At 39.6% G+C, this 27,799-nt stretch overlaps 2 protein-coding genes across 10 annotated transcripts in view; one reads left to right on the top strand and one right to left on the bottom strand.

Moving 5' to 3' along the window:
• GIGYF2 (GRB10 interacting GYF protein 2) overlaps positions 1-27,799 on the top strand; it is a 78,662-nt gene that overhangs the window by 35,366 nt on the left and 15,497 nt on the right. For 5 of the 9 annotated variants that reach the window (XM_068692299.1, XM_068692301.1, XM_068692304.1 and 2 more), the window contains 11 exons: positions 15,607-15,786; positions 20,486-20,703; positions 20,785-20,947; positions 21,016-21,234; positions 21,748-21,938; positions 22,603-22,762; positions 24,659-24,825; positions 25,225-25,313; positions 26,376-26,483; positions 27,041-27,138; positions 27,624-27,724. In XM_068692299.1, the coding sequence (XP_068548400.1) occupies positions 15,607-15,786; positions 20,486-20,703; positions 20,785-20,947; positions 21,016-21,234; positions 21,748-21,938; positions 22,603-22,762; positions 24,659-24,825; positions 25,225-25,313; positions 26,376-26,483; positions 27,041-27,138; positions 27,624-27,724 (1,694 nt within the window). The remainder of the gene's footprint in view (positions 1-15,606; positions 15,787-20,485; positions 20,704-20,784; positions 20,948-21,015; positions 21,235-21,747; positions 21,939-22,602; positions 22,763-24,658; positions 24,826-25,224; positions 25,314-26,375; positions 26,484-27,040; positions 27,139-27,623; positions 27,725-27,799) is intronic. The other 4 variants (XM_068692302.1, XM_068692305.1, XM_068692303.1 and 1 more) reach the window with 3 other exon arrangements.
• On the bottom strand, positions 2,108-4,066 carry KCNJ13 (potassium inwardly rectifying channel subfamily J member 13). The gene is made up of 2 exons (XM_068692330.1): positions 3,589-4,066; positions 2,108-2,818 (listed from the first exon to the last, which is right to left on the bottom strand). The coding sequence occupies exons 1-2, from the start codon at positions 4,064-4,066 to the stop codon at positions 2,196-2,198; spliced, it is 1,101 nt and encodes a 366-aa protein (XP_068548431.1). The 3' UTR covers positions 2,108-2,195.

Consider the following 27,799-nt stretch of genomic DNA (forward strand, 5'->3'; position numbering starts at 1 on the left):
TTAGATGCTAACTGAAATTAGAAGTAGTTTTTTATAACTTTGTTTCTAGAAGGTGAGATTACTGTGCCACTCTATTGGGATTATATATCTGAATTTTAGAATAATTGGTTTGTCTGAGACTGGAGTATGTGAGATACAGAAAAAATACATCACACAAAACACTGCTCTTCGTTAACTCATGGAAGTAATACTGACACAAATCTGTTCTTCTGCTCTTGTACCTGGTTCTTAATTTGTAAGACTTTTCTTAATGCATTATATTGGCAGAAGACATGAGACATGAAGAAAATGCTGTTAGGAAATACTTGACAGTTACTGGTGCTGATAGAAGGGTGGAAGGAAAGATCTTTAAATTGCATGTGGGGTCAACAATTGCAAAGTAGGGATGAAGGCAATGTAATATGATGATGTTGCTCTCTAAGCTCCACAGTGTTTGTGAGTACTTCTATATAAAAACTAAATTCCAAGAAAGACTTTGAGAATATCTGTAACAAAACCAGACACCAGATCTCTCTTAAGATCTTGAATGTAGGCGGGCGATTTTTAAGGAAATCTGGGACAAGAGTGGAATTGCACTGAAGACACCGGCCCTCTGCCTCTTTCTTCCCCCTTTGAGAAATGGCTCTCTGGGGCTGCTGTTTCCATTTCCGAAGAGGGTGACTCTGTAGGGACTACAGCAGTTGCTGGTACAGAAGAGTTGTGCTGTATTTTCAGTCATCACATCATAGAGATTTGGAAGTGTGGACCCTAAGACCAAGTGGCTTTCTGCTCAGCTATTTTGCATTATGAATACACTTTAATTAAATGAATTTTGAGGCTTGAAGAATTGAGTTAATGGTATCTCAACAGATGGCTTCAGACCTTTTTTTTTTTTCCTGCTGTTGACCGATTAAGTAAAAAGGAAACATGTTTGGTAGAGTATTTGATTCGTAAATGAAAGTTATCTGTGCCATCTTTGTTTCTGAGAAGTATCTTTTACCTTTGAAAGACAACTTTTACTTTTTTTGTAATTTGACTGTTCAGATATGAAAAATCATAATAGACATTGCTTTTGTTAAGAGTTTGTAAACAGAATGATGGATAATTATTCATGCTTTCACTTTTGAAATTATTTAGAATGTCTTAATTATTGAGATTGTCTTAATTGCAGTAGACTTATGAGGCACTTAAATACGGAAGTCTCATGTACAGTTTGTTTTAATTTTTTATTTTAAAATTGATTCAAGTGTCTTTGTAAATACTTCTGTGCTGTGTGTACAGGCAGATATTGATGAAAGCATGGAATATAAATGGATGCAGTTCTCTTTCTCATGTGGGCGTAGTGTATCCTCCTGGGTCACACCTACTTGAGACAAGCTGCGCAAAGCTGAGAACGCATGAAATGTATTGTCTTTTCAAAAGAGCACATTAACTCATTTAGAATAGTTCATTTTCCACTCCTAAATAACTTACTTGTTGTTTCCAAATGCAAAAAAAAAATAAATTCACTGCAGCATTTGCCATATGCATCACGATATTTTAATAGCGTCTTCATAGACCTATCTTGAGATGATGTGTTCTCCTCTTACTTGAAAGAATGAAGAACTACAGTTAGTATTTACAATTTTAACTAACAAGCAAGCACAGCAGGGGTGCTTTTCACTGCCACGAGAGATTGGCAGTACTTTTGAAGAGTCAGTTCAGCCATCTGAAAACTGATATAACCCCGTATCCCCAAAGAGTTAAGAGAACAGAAAAATTAGGGTCTCAGATCAACTGAATTGCTTATCCCAGTACTAACGTATTTACTGAATGACCCCGTATTGGTTTTGAGTGATTTTTTTTTTCTGTTGTTGCTGTCCTTCTTGTCACAAGCTGTTCAATTAGGACTTTGTTTAGTTTTGGAGGTCTCTCCTTTTCAGGGTCAGTGCAGCTTTAATCATAGTCTGGTGAATTCAGCAGGTAGCTCTTTTAATTTCCCAGAATTAGTACTGTGATTCTTGTACCTGACTTTGTTCTAGGTGGTTAATCCAGTCTCTCCCCAGCTTACATGGGCATACCAGTTCTCTTCGCTCTTCATATCACCTTGTAATTAGAATGATGGGAGTATGAGAAAGATCACTAGGTGGTGGCAGCCAAGGACAGATGGTTGTAAATGGGACCTGAAATTTTAATGTAATAATTAAAAAAAGCACAAAGTTCAAAGTCTGTTCGATCTATTCTGTGAGGCCAGTCTCGGAGAGCTGGAAGCTGTCAGCATGCTGTCCGTTGATGCGGATCTCCTTGGCAGTCCTTTTGGGACTCTTCAAGTCAGCCACAGCTGGGAACTCAGGAATCGTCTTGTCAAAATTCTCCATCTTGATCTGATACTCACCTTTGGCACTGCGGGCTAGCACAGCAGCAAAACGATGGTAAAGCATGATTTCTGAGGGGAGGTAGGATGTCCTCCTTTGACACATTTCTCCAGTACCCTCCTGCACAGCTGACAGAAAGATGACCAGCTCGAAATGGTGAGCAGCCTCTGTTTGGAGGAGAGCAGCCAGTGGGCTGGATGGAGTGATAGAGTGATAGTAGGTCAGTGGAAAGGTGAAAAAAGGGCACTCGCCTGAAGTAATGCTGTCTAGGTGGAAGTCAACGCTAGTTTGGTGCAGCTGACCATTCTCCTGTTCTTGGTAAAGAATAGCAGAAATCTGGACACTCATGAGCGGGCTGGAGCGTGTGTTGGCCACCTGGAACATGAGGTATGGCTTCCCCTCCATGTGTGTCAGCACAGCAGAGCGAGTGAAACGGATGGAGAACGCCCGGTTCTTCGGTCGGGCAATCTTTGCCACAAAAGCACCTGTGTTGTGGGAAGGAACGTGGTGAATATGAGCATTGTGCCTGGGTTGGTTGGCTACAGTCACTGAGTTAGGTAAAGCAGTCCAAAGAATCAAAAACAGACTTGAGTGCATGTGGTCTTCCTAGTGTCAGCCTGCGTTGTTTGAAAACTTAGGCTGTTCTCTTACTATGTACTGTAATTAGCAAGAGTACGTAATCTTGGCAAGCTACCACTGGAGAAGATATTTCTTCATGTGCAGTAAACCTGTTTATTTAAATTTACTGAAATACTTTAAACCTGAAAATTATTTTAAGAAACTTAAAATATCTCCAAATGACTGTCACCCTAATTTTTTTTGTTACATTGGGTACTGGGGGATATTGAGTTAAAGATGAATAAAAATCTCATCAAAAATGTTTCACCTAGACAAAAATAAACTTTATAACTATTAATCAAAATAAATTGACTTTATACATTTTAATTCCATTGAAAAGCATCTCTCCTTATGGAAAGATCATGGTATAAGAAGTTATTTAAGAGTGTAAAGTAGGGAGCTACCAGAAGTATCAAGCAATGAATAGTGGAACTTTCTAATACAAATCTTGTCACCACCTAATTTATGCCTTTTAGCGAAAGAAATTTAACATTACATAGCTAAAATCTCATTATTCTTTTAGTGACTGATGTTAACTCTTTTTTCTCTTAAATATCACTGATATTTATTTCTGACTTCATTTATTTAATGGCTTCATTAAACCTACTGTAGCTAAAGATTGAATGTGAAAGGTTACCTGTGATGAAGGCTTCCAGCATGAGCCCCAGGACCATCTGTATTGCAAGCAGGGCAATAGCACTAGGACAGTCCCCGCTTGGGAACATAGTGCCGTAACCAATAGTGAGTTGTGTCTCCAGTGAGAAAGAGAAAGCAGCTGTAAAACTGGTGATGTACTTGACACATATAGTGTGGTTGTCAGGTGGAGAATCATGGTCCAGCTCCAGGTCCCCATTCATCTCGGCTAGCACATACCAAAGCACTGCAAAGACTAGCCAGTGAATGACAAAAGAAGCGGAAAAGACAAGCATCATCCATCTCCAGCGCATGTCCATTAATATTCCCCATGCATCTCGGAGGTATGCCAGACCTTTTCCTTGGGCACCGTCCATCTGGAGTGTGCTGTGTCCATCCTTTGTGACCATCCTCAGGTATCTTTGGGTCAGGAGGGGAGCACTGGATTTGGTGTTATTGCTCTCTATCATATCTGTTCTCATCTTCTGGAAAAGAGAAAAAAGGAAAATAGTCAGATAGAATGCAGCCTATTTGTATTTTGCCTAATGTTCACAGTTTTTGACACATCAGCAGGGGTTGAAATACCGCAGCCAACAAAGGAGGGCTTATACATTGCAATCCGGAGAAGATTAAATCAGGAGCTTGGAGTGGAATTTACCACTGTTTGTGGTAATACTTTGCTAAAAAAGATTAAGTTTAAAAATCTGACTACTTTTCAAATTTTCCCTGCTTAGTCATTTATATAAAACTTGCATACTTTACCTTCCTAAATTTATATTTGAGTCACGTGCTTTAACTATTTGGAGGAGGGGAAGGAGTTAGGCACGTAGTATTTGAGAAGTAATTGATCTGTCTTTTACTGGTTCAGCTCTGTAATGATCAGTTTAATTTTTGTAACTAAAGCAGAGTATAGTAGTTTACCAATACTATTATGAATACTATTAACAATACTACTATGAAAATGTTGATAGCTATTTTCTAACATTTTTATGCGTTTTAGGGGATGCTGTAATTTACCAATCTTCTACCAAAACAGATTTCCTTTCAGACTTTTCTAGCTCAAGAAATGACTGCTGTCTGTAACCAGTAAGTAGAATTACAGCATTCAAGGCATAGCAGTTTCTGTGAGCCTTGAGTTAATTTCTGGGAGCAGAGGATAGAAGGAACAGGAAACCAATGCACTGATATACTTTGAAACTTAGTATGTCAAGGCAGTATATTTTTGTGTCCAAATAGGAAAGGAAAATATGATAGCAGTTGTATGGGCATTAGGGGGGTGAAAGTAGAATTGGATATTTGGGAAGCAAAATGGATGCTTGCATATGTTATGTGTTAGGCTTCATAGTTTAATTTTGTATCTCAAAACTTAGCAAACTCGTCAGAGATGCTGCGTGTCTTTGAAAAGACACTGGCCACCCAAATCCATAAATTTCATAAATACTAAATATTTAATGTTCACATGATACAATTAAAATAAATACAGGTCCATATAAAATAGACATAATGTGCATGACCTACTTAAAAATGGCTGTGAGGATGATTGTTGACAGAATAGAAGAGGATTTTTAAAACATATGTAAGTTCTGGAAGTCATAGTTTTACATAGTATGTTTAATCAAATTTGTACATCTCTCATCAATTTTGACCTTTTTCTGAATTGCAGCCATCTCAGTGTGTAATACTTGTGTACATACGGGCTAGAGGAATTGGATTCACCCCCAACTCAAGAATGCCATCTTAGTTTTATGTTGAAATATAAGATTTTAATATCCTGAATTTCAGAATGAGTTGCAGAAAGGTATAACATGACATAGAATCATAGAGGTTGGAAAAGACCTCCAAGATCATCTGGTCCAGTGATCCCCCTACCACTGATACCACCCACTAAACCATGTCCTTAAGCACCACATCCAACCTCCATAGATTCATTAAGGTTGGAAAAGACTTTCCAAGAAATTCCTCCACATCTGTCATGCATTCTTTGATCCTGTAAACCAGTGGTTTTCGTTACTGCGTCCTTCATCTTGATAATAAACTTAAGTAACTATAAAACATTCTTTGGCTTCTACTTATGCTTAATGCATACCGAAGTATGAGGATTACCATCACAACTACTTTTTATAATATCTTTTTTTCCCTTCTGTAGGTTCTCAAAGTCATTCAAATATTTCTACTATCCATGCTGTAGTCAAGGGAGTTAGGGTAGCTGATGGCCTGAGTGGAATCTGATATTTTTTCCACTTTCTTTTCTGTGTGTATTCTGTCTATAGTCCATAGCATACAACCCATCTCTTCCCCCCCACATTCTCTTGCATTTGAACTGTGGTGTAGTCAATCTATAGCTCTCTAAATAACTAACTTAGAGTCTTGCTGCATTGCTATGAAATTTACAGTAGCATGACTACAACTTTAAATGTTTCATGTACCAGAAGATTAGTGACTTGGCTGTAAAGCACAGTCCTAATGCTAAGATATAGAAGAGCACTGCCTTGAAGGAGCTGGAAAATGGTTGTCTTTAAATAAGAAGTGTGGTGGGGACCATGTGTGGAATGAACTGCGGGCAGTGCCTTGGTTTTATCTTAGAGTGATCAGTGCTTACAAGAAGCACTCCCTTGTTTGAATAGAGGAGAACACTTGCAGAACAAAATGCCTCTGGGTGCAACCTCATACGTTCTTGGAAAAAAAACCAAACTAGTCTGTGTAAATTCTCATGGTATTTTGAAGGGCAGCATCTGCTTCATAGCCTCCGTGTAATTTGGGCTTGTAAAACATACACAAAGATAATGTGAATCTGGTACTGACTGGTTGCTGACAGAATCCTCGTTTACAGTGTTAAATAGGTTAAGAGGAAAAGAAAAACATACTTAATGTAATATGTTTCCTTGGCTACGCCTCAGATCTTCCACGTATCCATATTAAGGTAACGTACTCAAAAGCAGCAGACTTCGCTCTCAGCAAAATGCTGTCAGTATCATAGTGTCTCAATTTTGTTGATTAAAGAGCTTTCTAGGGTGGTGGTTAATCACTTAATGTTCACTTAAAGCTCTAAAAAAAACTCTTGTCAGTCTTCATAATCAGTCTTTCTAGGATGTTTTCTGTGGAGGAAGATCGATTACTGATATTTCAAAGGTACTTGGGAAAGAGAAGCTCTGCTAGTCTCTAGCACTGCATTTTACAGTGGTCCCTTCTTGATGCTCCTTTAAACTCTGAGCAGGGGCATTGCCCGTGAAGTTAACCAGGTAACTGCTCAGGCCTCATTTGATACAGGCCTCTGATTTTTCTTGCTTAGGACTGCTTAAAATACTAGGTAGCTGATGAGAGGGCAGCGATAATATTGGAAGCTTTGCTTCAGAAATAGTTCTTGTTTTTTTGCAAAAGTTGTTAATGACTTGAAGGACCACAAGTCTGAACTTCTTGGGGTGAAAAATTGCTAAGGAACTGCAAAGAGGCTCCAAGAGCAATGCAGTTGGTTCAGAACAAAAGGTGGAAGAACAGCTGCCTTTTGGGAAATAGCTTGCTCAGGCTGCGTGATCAGACCTCTGAATTTGCAAAAACAGTCAACTTAATAGTAAATGTGACTTCAAATTTAAAATAGAATTACAGTTTTCTGAATACTTTATTGCTTGTTCATTGTAGTCAAAAATTTAAATATCCTCTCCTCCAATACTGATGAATAAAATTGGGAGGTACAGTTTGGAACACCTGGTCTGATCCAGTCCACTGCACAGCATACTCCTTGATATCCCCATATCAATCCCACTTTGAAAGCGTGTATGTTTTAGGAAAGATAGGCAACCTTGACTTCTGCAGTGTTTGTTGGGTAATGCATTTTCACTGCTAAATGTGTAGAATTTACAATCTAAGTTTCTTTCATGTCATCTTTTAACCTTAATGTTGTGCTATTTGTCTGGCTTGGCTTTTCCTTGTTGCTGGCTTGTGAAATTGTGACTTTGGGTTGTTCCTTCTGATAACCCCTCAGTGGAAAGACAGGAACTGTTAAATATGTCTAAACTTCTCTTCACCTGCTGACCAGTGTTTTAACTTGGATTCAGTGTTGCTAATCCTTTCTAAAATTTCTAGTCTTTTGAAAAATCAGTGGTTATCACCAACTCTAGGGTGTTTGGCAATTCTTTTAGTTGGTTTTGTTTTTAAACCTCTTTACTACCAACGTTCCTCATTCTGGATTTTTTATGCAATCTTGTAAGACAGATCAAGATAAGGTGAGTACTACAGTTTCACGTAGCAGTTAGACAGGTTCTAAACTGACTTGACATGCCACTGATTTATATGTAATAATAATCTCGTCTTACAGCTCTATAATGTTGTTTGCATTTCTGAAATTTGTGATCCAACAGACCTGTCCTCCTGCACTTCACTTTTCTTATTGAGATCGTCTGTGTTGTGACACTTCTTTTGAAGTATTATTGTGGCTTTATTCTACTGCAATGCTTTCCTCGTCTTATAAGCATCTCTTACTTAGCCTTTCTCTTGACAGCAGGAGTTCAGGTGTTACAATTCCAGTAGGATTGGTGGGGACTCATTTGTAGCAGTCTTCATTTTTCTTTGTTTGCCTTCCCAGTTGAAGGCACTGAAAAGTGACACTTTGAGCCTGATTTTATCTTGGTACACCTATTACACAGGCAACCCTTTAAAGGAGCCTGAATGCCTCTATGTGGAGCTTTGTCCAGGAGAGACTTTTACAGTGTTACCATACCTGCCCAACTTCCACTTTTCACCAAATCTCTTCCAATTGATGATGGAAGGGATTTGGGGCAGTGTGCTGCTCCATTACAACAGCAAAGCAGTGAAGAGGACCTGCTGTTGGCTGAGAGTAACTGTAAAACCTGCTTTCAAGTGTAGCAGAACTTGAAGATTTACTAGGACTCAAGTGATACTGGCATGCCCCTTCCGAGAGTGTGCATGTTCCCTCTTTACTTGACCTGGGTTCAGGTAATCTTGTGCTTGTTTCAGATTTAAACATCTAGTTGCTTGCTGTAAGCTTTGATCATTCAGATGCGTTACTGCCTCTGAATTTTGCAACAGGAACAAACTTAAGTTTACCAGTTTAAGGCACTTTGATGCTATTAAAATCTCAGTATTACTGTTTTTCCATTGGTTGGCAATCCTTGATGCTTTGATATTAACATGAGGAAAAGTTGTTTGTTTGTTAGTTTTTTTCCACAGTATTGACAACATGACTGGATCATACGGTTTGCATTAGGGAACAATCTTAGAAAAATAGGAGGAAATTCAGTTAGTACAACCGCTTTAATTGAAAGTTTATGCTGCAGCTGTTAGAAGGATAGTTAATATTTCAAACATGTTTGTCCTTTAGGTTTTGTAGCTTATGCTTCATTTCGATGAATGAGAGTAGTTTGTGACAATCTTTTTTTCCAAGCCGTTTACAGAATTAAGGCAAATTTTCAGGACTTGATACATGTATAAAGAAGTAGTAAAAATGCGAACTTCAATTTGCTGAGCCCAAGTCATGCTTTTCAAAACAAATACCACAAAGTATTGGATGTGAGAGCTTGTTCTTATGACATTCTGTGACTGTTTACTACAGAATTCACTAAAAAAAAAAAGGATGAGATGGGTGAGTAGAGTATGCCTTTATGGCACAGAAAAGAACACTTCCTAAAGACTTGATTTTTGGGAAGATCTGTAATGTACAATTTATATAATGTTTTTTCACATAGCATGTTCAAACCCTAATTATTTTGAAGTAGCATCTAAACATTGGGCCAACTAGTCTGGCCACCTTTAGAAAAGCAGAAGAACTTGAAACTATTCTGGTTAAACACTTTTATGGTTTTAAAATGCTAATATATATTGAATCCTTCACCAAGAATACTTAATACAAAATGACAGTAATAGAGTAAGGTTAGAGTTGAGTGAGGATGTTACTTGATGCAAGGCTGTAGAAGTCAGCTGTTCATTTTTGTGGAGCTAGCTGGTTTTGAAGAGCAGTCCTGCACTATGTGATGTGGACTTTCCGATGGCTTGTCTAGAACAACTGAGTCTCTAAGACTTGGGAATTCATACTTGCTCATATGTGGTTCCCTAAGCAGCAGTGCTAGCACCATGTTCATAAGCACAGTCAGAATGCAGCGACTGGAAGTGATCAAAGGCATGAGATGTAATTAGAAATCAAAAAAGTGGGCTTGAATAGATGGAGCTTTATTTTTTTTTTTAATTTATGATGGAACTGCAGTTAAATGCTGAGTTGCTGAACACAGCAAGAAGAGGAGGAAGATGTTCCCCTATCACTTGTCTGCATAACACCTGTCTACCTTAGCAGTAGGCTGCAATGCTCCCTTGTTGGCAGAGCAGTGCAGAGTCTTACCAATCCTTCTCATCTTGAAAGCCTTCTGAAAGAGCATTGCATGGTGACTTTGGTTTTGCTGTGTGCTGTTATGTCCATGGTCATCTTAGAGTTTTTTCTTTTTCAGTAGATTTTTTTTTTGATACTTAATTTGGCAAGTCTTAGAAATAAAACTGTGCCCTGAGAGCAACTTAATTTGGCAAGTCTTAGAAATAAAACTGTGCCCTGAGAAGCAACTTCAGTTTCTTTCATTATGCAATGACAGAGTAAATTCTAAATATATGATAGGAAAAAAAAAGTTGTGTACTTACCAGTCTTTGAAGGCTTTGCCTGTATGCAGGAGAAGGGGAACACCTGGGCTCCGGAGAAGGGACTGGGCCAGCACTGGCAAGAAACTTCCTACAAATGGTTGGTAGAGACCTCCTTTTAAAAAATAAAGAAAATAAAAAGGAGGGGAAAAAAGGGGGTTTGTATGTCTCCTTCCTCTGTTTATAATGCAGGGGGGTTGGTTTTCATCTGAAGCTGATTCGATTGGTCACTTTGCCTGCAGGGGGGCCAGTTAGCTCTGATCATGTGGAAAAGAATGCTGGTTTGTTAGGAGCGTTTCTTTACCCAACACAAACCCTTAGCAGCGAAGGAGAAATCCTCAAACCATTACTTGGAGAAGGGGTGCATTTTCCTCTCCCCTCCTTAATCAAGATCATTATTTAGGTTTGTATAATCTTAAAAGTTTTACTTGAAAGTTCAGAAGGCCAAAATTCCTCTGGAATATCTGAGTGGAAAAAGCTCTGATGTTGCTGCTCTAAAATACAAACTGTTCTGTGATAGTTTCTTCCTAACCAGTGTCAACTACTGTTTGTTGCCCTGAAAAGGGGAAACAGTTTCATTGCTGCTTCTCTAGTGCTGCTGCTTCCTCTTCTAATTAAGTCCAAAGCTCCTGAGTGTCAGTGTTTGGGTTTTTCCTTTGTTTTTTTAAAAAAGGCAGAGGCTGCAGCAAATAGTATAGCCTGTGGTCTCCGGAGGGTGTTGCTGAACTGTATGTAGCTTTAATGCTAGTCAGAAGATGTAGATCTGGCCACTTCTGTTCCACCTCCACATTGCTCCTTTGTGAAAACATGGAATTAATCACAGGATTTTGCTAAAGCCTGGGAATGAAACAATACAGATTAGGTAAGTTGCTGCCTTTAAAGATGTGGTGAAACTGATTCTATGTAGCAAGTGAAACCATTTTCACTTCAGCTTTTTTGTCTCTCTCACTTAAATTGGAACAAGCCGGAAGAGTTCTAAGGAAGATGTTTTAGCTGAAGGAAGGCGCAGAGTGGCCATCATGCTGCAGTACCAAACCTGACTCTGAGGACAACATTGTAATGCAGTTGTAGTTCACACTTTTTTCCCCCCTTTGTGAGCTGCTGATGTGAGAGCTTTGATCGAACGTCAGATGTAAGAGGATCTGAGAAACAAAGGCTGTGGTTGTTTGCAGTAAAACTACTGAAGGCCTGCTGGGAAAATTATTAATGTAGACTTTCCTGCTTAGGAAACAAAATCCTCCCTCGTTTTTTCTTTAACCTTCCCCCAACCCTAAATTGCAAAGCATTAATACTTTGCTTCATTAGCATGGAACATTTTTAATACATGTTCAGGCACAGCACTGAAAATGGTGATAGGCATGGTGTGACCTTCAGAAGCACTGCAAATAATGTATTCCCACCATGTTGGTAAGCAGCTAGGACAATGTGATGTGATCTGCCCTTGACTCTTCCCTCTATACTCCAGCAAATCAAACTTCCTCTGAAGAAGGCCTCTTATTCACCAGTAGGGTGATGTGGGCATTTTTTTTAAAGAAGCATTTTCTTAAAATCGCATTTTGCACTGTAGAAAGCTTATGTCCAGTTGAATGTCTTCTAACCTGATTCAACTGAATATCTTGAAAACAAGGTGATCGTACAGCAGATGAAATAGCTATAGTATTGTTATTTCCAGGTGTGTGTTACAGAACTCAAGTCTTCTGTTAATGTCAATTTAGTGGCTCACGCATGCCAGTGCCAGTGGCTAATGATGGTCTTAGTGAAAAAATTGAGTGATATTTGAATGGTATGCTTTTGAGTCCTGCTGTTGGAATTGAGAATTTATGGAGAGAGAAAATACGGAATGAAAAACTGGCATCACAATTCCAAATTTCTGTTACTTGATTTGGCTCCAAGTGAGTCACTTCACTATGTATCTGTTCCTGTATTGTCCCCAGCACGTCAGGTGTTGTCCAAATAAGAAGGTGGCATGTCTTTGGAATCCTTATCTTAAGGCCACTTGGTTTTTTCTTCCATAAATTGAGCTACATAATATAGGCAAAGATACATGAATGCCTTTAAAAACACAAACTGCAAAGGATTCTTTTTATCCTATGTCCTATTCTTGTGGAAATGTGTAGTGTAGCAGAAAGAGTAGATGAAAATTCAAGTACTCGGTAGACTCGGCTAGCTTTTCCCCCTGTTCAGAGGAAATGGCGTCACTGCTATAATTGCTTTCCTGCCTTTTCTGTCTGAACACTGAGCATGTCATAGGAAATGTGGCAGGACAGCATGGGGAATGTCAGTTACTTGCTGTTATAGCAGTAAGTTCTCTGTGTGGACACGTTACTGTGGGATTGTCCCCAAATCCCAGTCTTGCTCTTCATGGTTAGTCTCCCTTCCACTCCATGCTGCACAGCTGTAGGCTTTTTTTGGCTGAATACCGCTGGGCTCTATCTGAAGTTTTCTGTAAACACCGTTGCTGGCTTTGTGACAGACTTGAACAGAGGTGCCCTTTTACTGCTCCTTCTCATCAGGAAGTCCAGTCAATTAGTCCAAAGCAAAACCATAGATTGCATTTTAGTTTTTTCATCCTTAAAACATTGCCAAGTTCTGACTCCGTAAACTAAGTCATTTCAGCTGAAATGAGTGTTCTCAGATCTAGGAACAGTTTGCAAAGGCAATATAGTAGGACTTGGTACAGAGCTGGTTTCTTGGTCGGTCATGTTCAATATCACATAGACTGATCTGTCTTGGCACATATCTTGCTGTCTTTGAATATTGCTTGCTGTGGTGTCTCGGTACCAGGAAACGTAAGTATGTCCCGATACACTGCATTTTCCTTGTCTTCACAGAAGTGTGTTGTGAGGTCAGTCACCTGATGTAACACACTGGAGTGCTGCTTTGCTTTAAAAGGTTTTTTAGAATCACAGGTGATGCCATCCTCACATACATATAATGCTGAAATGAAATTTTTCTTAATTGGTAGGATCTATTATAACTTCCTAAATTAATGTTGCGTTAAATGAGTGTCAGGTGATAGCTGTGAATTCTTCTGAAAAGAATAGATGTCTTTAAAAGTAAGACTTTCAAGACTGAAAATAGCTAACTGAATAACTTTTATGTTGGTAACCCTCAGTGAGGAAAACCAAGCTTGTGTCATGTGCTGCAGAATAAAATGTATAAAATGTTCCTTTTTTTCCCAAAAATTCAGAGAAAGAATGAGCCATATTCTTTATCCTCTGTTTCTTAGTCTCACCTGATCTCTTGGATTGCAGTTCTCTCCTGGGCTGCTCTATTGATGATCTCTGTATTTTGCTTTCAGTTTGGCTCTGCTGTTGTTTTCTATTCGGTAAAGACTTCCTAAATACACTGTTATAAAAAGTTTGTTCTCAGAGCACAGCAAGTGCAGAGGTTTTCTTTAGGCAGGCATTCACAATGCTGAAGGAAATGTATATCTGGGTTACATTCAGCTTCATAGCTGAGACTGCCTGTTGATACTGATGATATAGTTCCAATTAGCCCATGTGCTTTTTAACCTTTCCTTTACACAGAAACAACAAAAGTGTGTGTGCCAGTTACCTTTCTGAGGCCATCAGGTGACTATCAGGGTGGAAGAATTCTTGTGTCTTAAATTGTTGGGGTGTTTCCTGCCTCTCCTGTTTACTTGCTAGGTCAAGGCCATGCAACCTTAATAAATAAATTCTTCTAGAAACTTGTTACAGTTAGGAAAGTATTTTGTGTGAACCTGGAATGTGGGAAACTGGAAGAAACTGGAAACATCTTGGGGTTGTGCTCTGATTTAGTTTCACCTGTACTCTTCCAACATAGCCTCTCCCTGAAAGGGTTTACTGTGAGAACTTTGACCTGAAGAAAGGAAAAGGGCTTTTGTGTCAGTGTTTTGAGATGGTGGAGAAGGGTTGTTGGTTATTTTCGAGCATACTGCAAGGTCCAAAGGCAGTGTTTTGTTTTCTGTCTCCAGAATGCAATATCGTTATATATGAAAAATTTATAAATTCTTCTAAATGGACACTCCATAAGCCATAGCATTTTCGGTTCTCTGTATTTCCTGTTCTTCACATGCAGCTTTTTCAGTTGATGGAAAAAATGAGTGAACAATTTCTGTTCCTTCCTAAATTAAATTATTTAAAATGTCACTTAAGATTCCTGCAGTAGGAAACATTTAATGCAGTCATTTTTTTCCTGTCTTAAGCAAGCAGGTGTATTATACAATCTTTATATTACATATTATATTTTATTTCTGGGTTGTAAGACCTAAGGAAAACTCAGTGTACCTTTCTCTGGTATTTGAATACTTATTTTTTTGTTTTTTTAAATATTTCAAATTAGCACTGGTCAATGCTATCAGTCAAGTGACATCATGGTTCCTGTGAAAATTCTGGTGCTACACAGTTGAGCAGACTTGAAGAAATACATGATCCATACGTCCTGAAGTTACCACTACTGTTTATTTCAGCAGTAGTGGCTCCTCATCAGGAAGAGTCAACTGTAAGAGCAGCATGTGTCTAGCTCAAGTTACTGGCATATAATGTGAATTGTTTACGGAAATGACCTATATCATCCTTTTGTGACAATGTTGCTCTTTGTTAAATACCTGAGACATTTGTTTCATATTAAACAAACCTTAATGTAAATGAGGAACTAAAAGACTATCCAATCTCCTAAACTTTTGGCAGGCTCTTTGTTAAGCTTGAGCATAGTTACTTGTGTTAACATACTGATCTAAGCTCTCCAGAAGATGTATTCACGGGGTAATGTTAACACTACCATGTAAATGTATATAACTGTGTAAAACACTTTGTTTAATCCTTAATGCTACTTTAGATTTTCAGTCCTTCCTAAAATTTTGCAAGAATGAAGTACATTTTACTGGATTAAATACATAGCTCATATTCTTTTTAATATGCAAGTAGAAAATATCTTTGGTTTATGTAAAACGTGTGTAATGTTTACGGTTTTAACTGTATCCTCACTTTCCTTTAGCATGAGTCTTTTCATGATACAGCGGTTTATTCTTTCTGCATGCTCTGGCTTCCTACCTTTTATGTTTCCCTCTGTCTCTCAATCTGTCATCTTTTCTTTTGCCATTCCTATCCATGTTAGAATTGCTTGTATATGTTGCTTTCTTCTGTGTAGTTTTTGTATGTGTATCCACACCCTTTTGCTCAGTTTTTCCATCCCAAGGTACATTACGATGTGGAGGAATTTACTAAATCTGTCTTCCTGTCAGACATTCCTTTCTGTAAACTTCCATTCTTCTGTTAGACTCCTGTCACCCCTTCTGGTGCTTTCTGTCTGGAGCAAGATTAAAAACTTTGTGTTTCTAGATACCTGAAGACTGGATGCATTTTTCTAGACTGGATGCATGTTCACTTATGTGTTTTCTTTGCAGTGAGACCGAATTTTGAGGAAGGTGGGACAGCAGCAACGGGGAGGAAACACGAGTTTATACGCTCTGAGAGCGAGAACTGGCGCATCTTCAGGGAGGAACAAAATGGGGAAGATGATGAAGGAGGCTGGCGTCTGGCTGGGTCACGGAGGGATGGTGAGAGGTGGCGTCCTCACAGTCCAGGTGAGAGGAGATCTGGAGTAAAAATACAGCCATGGTTATTGGAGAAAGGGTAGTGGGTGAATCAGGGCCTGGGTGAAGTAGAGAGAAAGAAGATGGCTAAGACTTGTGCCAAAACCAGGTAAGGTTCTTGTTGTAGTTCTGGTCATTAGGAACACAGAATCATAGGATGGCTTGGGTTGGAAAGGACCACAAAGACCGTGTAATTCCAGCCCCCTGCCCTGGGCAGGGATGCCTCCCGCCAGCCCAGGCTGCCCAGGGCTCTATGCAGCCTGGCCTCAAGCGCTTCCAGGAGTGGGGCATCCTCAGGTTCTCTGGGCAGTCTGTGCCACTGCCTCGCAGTAAAGAACTACATATTGTGTCAGCCTACGTGGGACTCCTGATCACAAAACCATTAGTGAGAACAAAAATACTAGCATTTTCTTTCCTTTTAATTGCCTTCAGTGCCCTAATATATTTAAGGAAGCAATGTTTTTCAGGTATGTGTTTGCCCCTGTTGTGATTTCAGACACCTGGAACATGTTTTCATAGTACTGTTATTCTGTGGTGGTAGTGCTGGGGGGAGAGGAGTTACACTTGTTAGGGAGGATATCTAAGATTATGGAGTAATGCTGATATTAAACCATTCAGGTTATTCATGTCTTCCTGGTTTTCAAAAGGTGCTTGCAATACCAACAGGCATTCTTGGAAGATCTCAGAATAAGTTGCTCTTGTACCTCTTGTAGGTAGTTACAAGGATGTCTCATCTCTTGTTAAATTTCAGGCACCTCTTCGGTGCTGCTGTCTGTCTTCCTGGCCTGACGAGGTCAGTCTGGGTCACTTGCTTACCAGCATTGTTCTGCCAGAGTTGCAGGAGAGTTGAGTAATGTGGCTGAAACAAGGCTTTTTTCTGCTGCTAGGACAAGGTGCTGCTAGCCAGCTGTGCCTCTTGAGGGATCTTGGTTTGGAGTATCTCTGGTTTACACAAGGCTTCTGAGGAGCCAAGGGAGGATTGTGGCTCTCCTGCTGTTACACCTTCGTAGGGAAACAAGGGAATCATGAGGCACTTCTGTGGCTGAGGTGGATGACCGTTCTCTTTAATTTTATTTTTAAATAAAGGGTCACATTTGCTCTCACAATGAAATTAATAACCCTTATGAACATCCCAAAGAACTTAGAGTTCTACAACGCAAGCAACCGTTACCTCTATTTCTAATCCTGTCCACAGCCATGTGCCGCTCTGCCCTCAAACAAATGTTGGCTTGTACTAAAATTTAGCAGCGAGCCCAAGGGTAGATGTATTATCAGATGCTTTCTATTTAGAGCAGGGCTAAAGGGCAAATCTTTAAGGAGGTCATTTTCTTTTCCCCACTGTTTGGTCACGATTGTTAGTTAGACACTGCTACTTTGTTATGCAGTTCAGATATAAAGCCAGCTAGGATAGTACCTCATGATGATCAGATGTAGCACGTTACCCCGGAGTGGAGTATTTTGAGAGTGCAAGCCTGCATGTTTTAGCTTAAAAGGAAGCACAGAGACCTTGAAGTTCACAAGTTCATTCATCATTTGAACTCTTTTTTTGGAAGATGTTCTGAGGAAGGTTTTGAAAATTAATCTTCCATCATTGGGAATACTACTGCTTATTTGAATTTCTGCTGTAGTGGACGGCTAACTTAAATTACAAGTTTATTTTCGTACGACAGACTTTTTATTATACCTCTTAATTTTGATAACCCACAGAGAAGTTGCTCATTTTGAGATGGAAGAGAACTGAGCTGATAGCTAGTCTCTTACCTTTGGTCAGAGTTGTATTTCAGTTTTCCTGTTAACAGGAGCTCCAGGACCATCAAAACAGTTCTAATTGTACCCTTGCAGTAAACAGTGAATTTAACTCAAATTAGTGTAGCTTAAACTACTACTTTTTACTTTTTCTGCTGTTAGATAATAGTACTGATGATGTGTCCTCCCAAAAATCGATATTCGTCTTCTCAGACTGTCACTGTCATCTGTCTAGTTGGACCTTTGACTTGGCTTTGTGTGCTACCTAGGTGATTGTGTGCTGTTTGATTTTTACTTGGGGTGAGAACAGTTTAGAAGAGCGTGGCAGTTGTCACGCCTGAGTTTATCATCTTCTCTTGTTAAACAGAGAGTGCCTAAATTCCCACAGGCTGCTGTTTTTCCAGCTTGTGAATTCCTCTTGGTCTTTCAGCTGTGTTTACTGCAGGGTGGCTGACCTAAATCTGTTCATTTTATGCTTTTTTCATAGGCACCAAAGGGTCAAGAGGATGGACTAAGACTGCTTCAACAGTCTTCTGTCCATAAGCATGATAATCTAGATTCTGTGGTTTTAGTTGTATCTTAAATCTAAGTCTCTTGACGTACTGGAAGAAATCTGTTATGTGTCTGTGCTATGTTTAAACTGTTCCCTTCCTAGAGGGCTACACTTAATTATAAGTGAGCAAAATTACGAATATTGGTGTAGTAAAGTGAAGAAAGGAATCTGCCTGACTTCTAAAAATAGATGAACCCAACACTGTTTTCTACCCTCTGACACATAACGCAGAAGGATGTAAACTTGTCTGTTTTTGCAGCATGAAAATGGTCTGGATTGCATTACCAGGCTTTTCCAGTCAGAGCTTATGTTTTTTTTTTTGCTTTTTTTCTGCTGCTGCCTGTGCACTATTGCTAAAAGTCCGATGTGAAGTTTTCTTTCCTTGTTTTTTTTATAATGGAAAAGTTGCTTTTCTAGTTGTGCTGGGTAAACCTGGTACCACTCTTATCATAGATCTTGAAAGGATTGTTGAACTGGGTTTACTATCTGTAAGAGGAATGTGACCATAGCTTTAAATTCCATCCTTTTTTTAACGATTTAGTGACGGCCTACCTAAAATGTCCCTTATTTCTCCTGTTCTAGTTACTGTATTCATACAGTGATTGCCCTTGAAATTTGCAGAGCAAGTCCATTTTATCAGATACAGATACAACCTTTTTTTGGTCTCAAAACTAGTGAATGATGTATTTGTGTTTTTTACCAAGTCATTCTGAAGGAATATGAATGATCTCTTGCCCAAAATTTCCCTGATAAGATTTTTGTGTTCTCTGAAGCAGCTCTTCTAAGATCTTACGTCTTAAAGCATTTTAGAGAGTCCTTAATCTGTAATTTCATAAAGATATTTTTTTATGGTTGCTGCTCTTTTTCATTTTTGAAAGGCTTTTCAAAGGTTGAGCTGCAAGCAGAGGGGAATGGAGCATGATGCTGGCATTCTTTCCGGAAGACAATGCATGAAAAGGTTATTACTTGGGCTCTCTGGAATACTTATTCCAGCAGTGCATCTTCAGTGAGCCTTCATTTTTTCTTGCACGTCTTTTGAGTAGTTATTGATGAACAGGACACTGACATAAGAGGCCTAGGAGATGCTAAGAACTATTTAAAAGCACGCAGATGAAGTAAGTGCAAGCTTACTGTTCATTACTTATTAATGACATGAAAAGGCTTGCCTGAGAACACTGAGTTTCACATAACCAAGATGTTGATTTTTTTTTACAAGGTGTAACTAGATTGAGCTATATTGTATACAAAATATATACAAATAAGTACATACAATATAGCAAAGGCTCTGTTGAAGTGTAACCTTTCATGTTTCCTTGATAAAATGTAATATTAAAATTCTCAGTATTTGCAGAGGGTCATGTTATTATGTTTCTTGTGAGACAAAGGTGGATTTTTTGCATGGTTAGTTATAATACTTTAGGGTGTTTTGTAGGAACTTGCCTCATTCATCTGAAACAAACAGAATGGAGGATGTTTTTTTAATCTTTTTGCGAACCATTTGATGCACAGTGAGACTAAATGCTGATTTCCACTGACTGCACAAAATTTATGACTTTTTTTCCAGAACAGAATGCAGCCACCATTTAAAGCACTAAAAACTGAAAATGTATTCATTTCTACGTTGTACCTTTCTGGTAAAAATAGCTTCTGTTGGATGAAGAGCTTTGAAAGTTGTTTACAATGCTTTTGCTCCCAATTTGTTTTCTTTGGCTGAAGGTTCTTTCCAGCATAAAGTTAGCAATATTACAGTCAGATGATTTTGTTAAGCTTGGCTGAATGAAGATGTCTTCTGAATATATTAGAATGGAATTAAAGTTGTGCTTGAATTTGGAAAGTTTTTCTCTTTCCCTTGTGTATTATCATTCCAAGTTCCATGACTGAAAATTACCATTCAGGAGATTTAGTTCCTTCAGAGGGACTTGAACAGTCATCAGTCATCTTTTCCATGCATATGCACAAAGTCCTCTCTGAGGGCTAGAGGAAAAAAGCATGGGTGGTTTACTCAGGGTGTAAAAGAAAACGTAACATCTTATATCTTTAAGCCAATAGTGGCTGGTAGAAGAAGGTTGATAAACTCAATCAGCAACCAGTGTTTGCCTTACTCTTCTCCAGCATATTGTAGATGATGTAGCCCACCTTTTTTAGCCTTATGTGGTGCTTTTAATGGTTATAATACTATTTATAGTGTGGGGATGTACAATGTTTGAGTCTCCTCCTTATTGGTAAGTTTGTCCTCTTCTTTCCCTTGTCCCTCTAAGATGCTGCTTTACATGTGACTTGTACCCCATAGTGGCTTTCTGAATTTCTGTCACTATTTGCCACCATCCACCCATTCCAAGTAAGCTAGTACCCCCAAGACTGTCTTGTAAAGTTACTTTCCCCCCACCTTAGATGGCCCTCGTTCTGCAGGCTGGCGAGAGCACATGGAGCGACGACGGAGGTTTGAATTTGATTTCCGGGAACGAGATGATGAACGGGGTTATCGACGAGTGCGGTGTGGGAGTGGCAGCATGGATGATGACAGGGACAGCCTCCCTGAGTGGTGCTTAGAAGATGCAGAAGAAGAAATGGGAACATTTGACTCCTCTGGAGCATTTCTCTCTTTAAAGGTAAAAAAAAAAAAAAAAAGCTGTCTTGGGTGTTCTGTTCACTTGAAGCAAATGGATTATGGATGCTTGTTTACTTCGTAGAAGGTACAGAAGGAGCCAATCCCAGAGGAACAGGAAATGGACTTCCGACCTGTGGAGGAAGGGGAAGAAAGATCTGACTCTGAAGGGAGCCACAATGAAGAAGCCAAAGATCATGAAAAGACCACTAAGAAAGAGGGAGAGAAAACAGATAGAATAGTGGCAGGTAAGGCAGACTTCTCTCACATGTGTTCTGTGCTACAGTTTAGAATTTCTGTTAATTCAGTTAAGCAGAACCATGCAATGTTACAGAAGCAGCAGAAGAAGCAGCCCAAACATCCTCGCCAGCTGCCAGGTCAGATACCCCACCAAAATCCCAGCCACAGGACTCGCTGCAGACAAGCCTTTTTGAAAGGAAAGAGGAGTCTGTCCCAGAAAGAACAGAAAAAACAGAAGATAAAGAGAATCGAACAGAGAACACACCACCAGCCAAAATGTCCAATAGAGGAGAAGGTAATAAAATTGATTAATTCATTAGGTTTCTGTTACTTGTGATTTTACAAGCCTTCCTTAAGGATTGGGTTATGGTGATGAAAATCTAGAATTCACCAGCTGGTCTATAAACAAATACAGATAGGATTTAGTGGAAATGCCAATTCAGATGCTTGCAGTGCACCCACCTATACTTCAAATTGCAATGCAGTCCAGTGAAACACGAGCTAATTGCCAGTGTGCCCTGTTGTGGTAGACCAGAGCAGCCTAGACAAATGTGTGTGGCCAAGGAACAGGATATGCTGATCTGTGCTGAGTACTGCATTTGTTAGAACTAAACTGCTTGTTCCTTGAAGGCTTGGGTGCCTGTGCAGTATAAGGGTACCACTGTGCAGTCATTTACAGGAAGATGTGAAAATACTCCTGCTTTGGTGCTAATTTTGGGCTGTTGAAGTCTTTCTACAGTAAGTTCCTAAGTAAGTTGTTCTCACTTACGTTCAAAAATACTGAGCTAACCTTAACAATTTTCTTTAGATTTGGCTTCTGCTGCTCAACCTTTGCCACAGATTTCTGCAGACACAGCTTCTCCTGCTCATCTTTCTCCTCCTGTTTCCAATTCAAATCCTGCTCTGCGACCAGTTCAGACACCTGTCACAGCTGCTCCAGGCATGGGCAATGTTCCCACTGACCCTGATGATGAAGAGGGCCTCAAACACCTAGAGCAGGTAAAACTTCTCAAATTCCTTTGTTAACAATCATGAGACTGGAGGAATGTGGAATACAAGAAATACTTGAAGTGTGTAAAAACAAAACTGCAGATAAAATTTTACAGTCTGCAATGCATTCTGAAGCAATATTTCTTCCCTCCGTGATTTTCTCATAGAATTCAAAGTTGGGGTAGTAATGTTGAGTTACCAGCATTGTACCCAGTGATCAAGAGCTACAGGTTCCAGGGCTTGTGGATATTGTCTATTAGCTTTATCATTTGTTTTAAACTATAAAATGGTATGCTTGATGTGCATACAAAAAAATAGTAAGCCAAGTGCCAACTCCATTTGTGGAAGTTTGGTGACTGCCAGGAAGCAGAGCGTATTCTATGCTGTCACTTCCATACGTGTTTTGTTCCTCATGATGATATTTTGTTGGACCTTGTAGATACTCTAAACCTTTATGCATGCAAACTATGCTTATTCATGATTCTGACAAGGTGGCAGACTGAGCTAAGAGTTTGTGGTGCTGTTACACCAGTCCTTGAGTTGCCTGTAGTTCATAGTTCCTGAGCACTTGGTAGTACAAGCTTGTTATATTTAGCACGGTCATTTTGGAATCTCAATCTCTCAGCACACAACTAACTCTTGTATTCCTTGGTGGTTTTGATGTCTTCTGCAGCAAGCAGAGAAAATGGTGGCATATCTGCAGGACAGTGCTGTTGATGATGAAAGACTAGCAGCAAAAATTCAAGAGCACAGAGCAAAGGGTTCCTCTATGCCATTGTTCCATGAAGCCATGCAGAAGTGGTACTACAAAGATCCACAAGGAGAAATTCAGGGTAGGTCTGTGCCCTTTACACTTCCTCTTTTGTTTCACAGAACTGTTAAAGTCTTCGACACAAAATTACCACCAGCAGATACTGATGCTTGTTGTTAGTAAAGCAGCACAGGGAATTTACCTCCATAGAATGAGGTTTTGAAAATGAATCCTTCTTCCCATCACTGCCCCCATCAGCATACTCAGTGTGTCCAGAGTTAAATATTATGAGTAAGGCTTGCCATTGCTTCCTGTTTTTGTAAATTGAGGTTAGACTAAACTTACCTTTCATGCCAACAGTTATGCAGGTTTGCAGATAATAACTGGAACTTCTTGAAAAATCAATGAGAAACATTGAAATCACTTGTCCAGTCTCAGCCCAAAGAGTATTCAAGAAAGGAGAACTTTTTTTAGAGCAAAAGGAACAAATTTTCACAAGCCGGTGCTCATGTGTAGTCTCAATTTTAATTGTACCTGCAGTCCAGTGCATGATGAGTTCCTGTAATACCTACTGGTCCATGCTTGCCATTTTCACTTAAGTCATCTCATTTCTTTCAACACAACGTGGAACAGGCCTTTCCTATAGATATTTGCATGTTTCCTTTCTGGAAGCACTTCAGGTCTTAGGGCTCTGCTTAAGCAGCTGCATAGCTGTCTCACAAAAACGCAGTTAACGAATAAGTTCCTTAACTTGCTGTATTTCATTATGTGTAGTAACTTCTAACATTGCTTAGTGCAAATGGCTTCCTCAGCTGTGAACTAGATAGGATTTGTGGGTGTGTTACTTGTGGGATCATTGCCAGTCTCTTGCTTGCAGGTGTTACACATTTTTTTAAGATTCCAGGGGTGAACAGAAAACCCTGAAGTGTGCTAAATATACGGGGTTTTTACTTGCTCGGTGTGCTTCAGACTGTTAGTTGCTACTGGGTGTTTAATGCTCAGTGATGGTTTAACAGCTTTTTGTTGGAACAAGTGATTCTTTGAATTTGAACTCCAGAAATGAATGCTCCCACATAATTTCCTCTTGGGATACTGCTTGTGGTTTCATATTCTGTGAGGAATTATCTTCTAAAGATACTTCATAGAGAGAAGGCAAGAATTACTGAACACTTGTGCTTTTCAGAAAATATTTTTGCAACACTTCTATGTAGTTACTCTGTTAAAGAATTTTTTTTGTATTGGCTTTGTCTCAAGTAGAATGTGTGGAATTAGTATATGAGTTTCTCCTTTGAAGGGAGTGACTGAAATCTTGCTCAAGAAAAAGAGAAATTGGTAGGCTTTTGAGATGAGGAAACTAGTTTCTCTTTACATCTTAAAAAATCTTGTACCCAGAGGGGGGTTCTGCTTATTTAGTCAGTTCCAAAGTAAAGTTTGTATAAAACATATGAATCCTGCCAAATTGAAGGCAAGGGTTGAAACTGGCTAAGATAACTTAGTTACCTTTGATCTGTGGGTGGGCACAGTGGTGCTTGTGATCTTAGTACCTACTAGCTGATAGTACTGCTGAGGTCTGAACTGGAAATTGGAACTGTTAACCTGATGTTAAGCCTGAAGAAGTGAGCTTTGCTGCAAGGCAGGGTGTATATCAGCTGGATTGAGCCCCCCAGCACTGTGGCTGCTCAGCTTTCATCTCAGTGCTGACTCATCTTCCTCTGTTGCATGGTATAAGCCAAGCCATCATACACTTATCAATAACGGGCAAATGTTGCGGCCACTGTAGTGATCCAGGTATGTGCATTGATACTCTCTTCCAGCATTGAATGTAGACTGTCCAGGCAAGTGGATGAGACGGATAAGAATTTCCTGATGCTAGGTACTATTACTTTAACAAGCACTGTGCTCTTCTGTTTCCATTAAACTCAACTTGGCCTTCCTTCCTCTTCCTCCTCCCCATGTGTGTTGGTTGATGTTATTTCAGGTCCTTTCAGTAATCAGGAGATGGCAGAGTGGTTCCAGGCTGGGTATTTCACTATGTCGCTGTTGGTTAAGAGAGCCTGTGATGAGACTTTTCAGCCACTTGGAGACATCATGAAAATGTGGGGCAGAGTTCCCTTCACTCCAGGTCCAGCACCACTTCCACATCTGGTAATTATGAGACAGTTAAAATATTCAAATAGCCCTGTAATAAATTGAAATGGAATAATGTACATATCAAATGATCTGTCCTCTAAATGCAGGTGCTCTGAGCACCAAAGTTGGAGCCTGTGATGAATTACGTTTTTTAAGATGAGAAAAGACAATTTAAGAATGGGAGTTTTGCCACATTGGTGACTGTAAGGCTTAGTCTTTGTGCTGTGATACATCGAAGTGTTGTGTGTTTTACTCACTGTACTACACACTGCTTGTAAATGTGAATCTTTATCTAGGTGTTTGTGGATTTGCTTTGCTTTTTCAGAACAGGATGTAATTTTATATTGCTTGCATTTGGAGTATGCTACTGTTGCTGTATGTTAAAATAGTTTAATGTTTTATTCCTAAACATAGGGCGAGCTGGACCAAGAGCGTCTGACTAGGCAACAAGAATTGGCCCTGATCCAAATGCAGCACCTCCAGTATCAGCACCTTCTTATACAGTAAGATTGCCAGTTCCAGAGATCTCCTTGTGGCTGTGTTCCTCTCTGTATTTTTAATCATCAGGGTTCAGCTTCTTGTCACTGTTTCCTCGGGCAATGGGGATGGTAGTGCTTCACCTCCAACAGCAGTAGCCTGCTTCCATGAGCACCAGAGGCCTGATAGGCTACCAGATTAGAGCAGAGAGCAGCTGCTTCAGGCACACTATGCAGTCTTTCTTTGTGTCATGCATAGCTACGTTGGTGGAGCTTGGTGGAGCCTGCTATATAGGCAGCTGCTAAGGTCAAACTCAATCCCAGCTCTCCTTGTAATGCACTTCTGATGTTTGAGCAGGGGAAGGCTGCACATCTCTTCTGGAGTTGGAGAAGGCCATAAACTTACTCTGGTCTATTTGCTCTTTTTTTTTTTTTTTTTTTTTTTTTTTTTTTTTTTTTTTAAGATTAACGGAAAGTAACTGCTGGAGAAGAGCAGGTTATCATCCTTTTTTTTTTTTTTTTGTCAAAAGTTGTCAGCTGCAGTTCAGTTCTGGCCAGTTCCTAACAATTTATTTTGTAGGGGACTGGAGAAAAGAAAGCAATTAAGTAAAGCATGTGTTGAAGTGGTCCTGAAAATATGTAATATAATTATGATTTTTAAATCATAATAATCTGATGGATTGTCAGATTATTTGATAAGACGAGCCCTGCCCATGTACTAGGGAATGCCTTGACATACTAGGGAAGAGTGTTTGTGTAGGTACCAGATTAATTTATGAGCAGTTTCTGTGTAATTTACAGAAAAATTGAAGTTGTGTTGCATAGCCTAGAAACAAAGTGTTGGACAGAAATAACCAGTACGTGTAGTAGAAAACAAAAAGAGATTGGGTTCTGCACATGTGGGCCCGGTTGTTGTGTGCTTGTATTCTAATTCTTTCCATGGCCTACTCTGTGGTTTCCTCTAGTAATTAGCGTGTACATTAAATTGGTCAGTGGGCATTAGTCCTAGAGAAAGAATCTGTGCAACTTAGTCATTACATAGGTAAGGAAGTGAACAAAATACCAGTGATTCTCTGTTTTCTTTTGAAGACAACAATATGCACAGGTGCTGGCTCAGCAGCAAAAAGCAGCCCTCTCATCCCAGCAGCAGCAGCAGCTTGCTATTCTCTTGCAACAGTTCCAGGCCCTGAAGATAAGGTGAGTTAACCCAGATGTGAACTGAATGGCAGTCGCCCTATATTCTGGCTATATGTGTGTAACTCTAATCTTTGTCAGTGGGCCATCATATTCAAGCTTGCTGGTATTTGGGCATTACATGTTTCAAAGACTGTATGAGCATGAAGCAGTTGCAGAATGTGTAATACTTCCTTATACATGTAGCTTTTACCTCAGAATATGTATGAAAGTGAAGAAAGGAAAATCTTATGGCTGAAATCAGACCTTGCTGTCAGATCTGTTGCTGGTAACAGAATGGCTTTGGCAACTGAATTCTGCAGTGCTAGGTACTTTTATCTGCTAGCCTATGGACAGCAGATGTAAAGCTGTAATAGTGTAGCTGGCTTAGTCCTTGACTTGGCAGCAGGGATGAGATGAGCAAGAACTCTGCAAGCAAGTAGTACTGTCTGCATCACATTTTTGTTTTAAATAGAGGTGTGCAAGGAAAGGAGTATGTTACAAGTTTCTGAATCTCATGCGTGTTCAGAGCATTCTTCTCCCTGGAAGTGGCAGGTTGACTCTTCCTGTTGGTATTACAGAATATCTGAACAGAACATGATGCCGCCTGTTACAAGGTCTGTGTCAGTGCCGGACACTGGCTCTATATGGGAACTTCAATCAGCTTCACAACCTACAGGTAAGATGCTTAGTACTTGTCAGGTCTGTTGAGAAAAGTTCATGGATTAAAAGACAGTACCTTAGAGATAATTGCTCCCTTTTTGATGCTAGGAGAAATTATTTCTGCATTGGTATTTTGTAACTGGGTCAGGCTACTTTGCAGTGCTGTTTAACTTATATTTGAGTGATACGAAGATTCCTCACAGGGTGATGATATGAAGTCTGGATCCAAAGGGTTTGAGCCTTATGTTGTGAAGGTGTTTCCCTCTGATGGGAGGAGTTGGAATAGCTGGTTCTTGTTTAGAATTTTTTAGGAAACCCAACCTTGTTGGTTGAGTAAGCATTCTTCTACAGAAGATAAGGTGGCCCTCTAGTGACTAAAAATACTGCATTATGATCTTAGTTCATAAAATATAATAGCATGCACAAGTTTTTCCTCTTTCAGTTATTTTTCATTGGTGCACTTATTTTTGCTTGTAATTGTTTGTTTTCTTTTCTGTCTAGTGTGGGAAGGAAGCAGTGTCTGGGATCTCCCCATCGATACTGCAACTCAGGGACCAGCTCTAGAACAACTTCAGCAGCTCGAGAAGGCCAAAGCTGCAAAGGTCAGAAACTGTTTTGTATTATAAGGAGTCGGCATTGCTGTTCTGCAATGTAGGTGTGTTTCTTGAGCTCATGTA

The sequence above is a fragment of the Anas acuta genome, chromosome 9 (genome assembly GCF_963932015.1).
Source record: "Anas acuta chromosome 9, bAnaAcu1.1, whole genome shotgun sequence".
NCBI classification, from domain to species: Eukaryota; Metazoa; Chordata; class Aves; order Anseriformes; family Anatidae; genus Anas; species Anas acuta.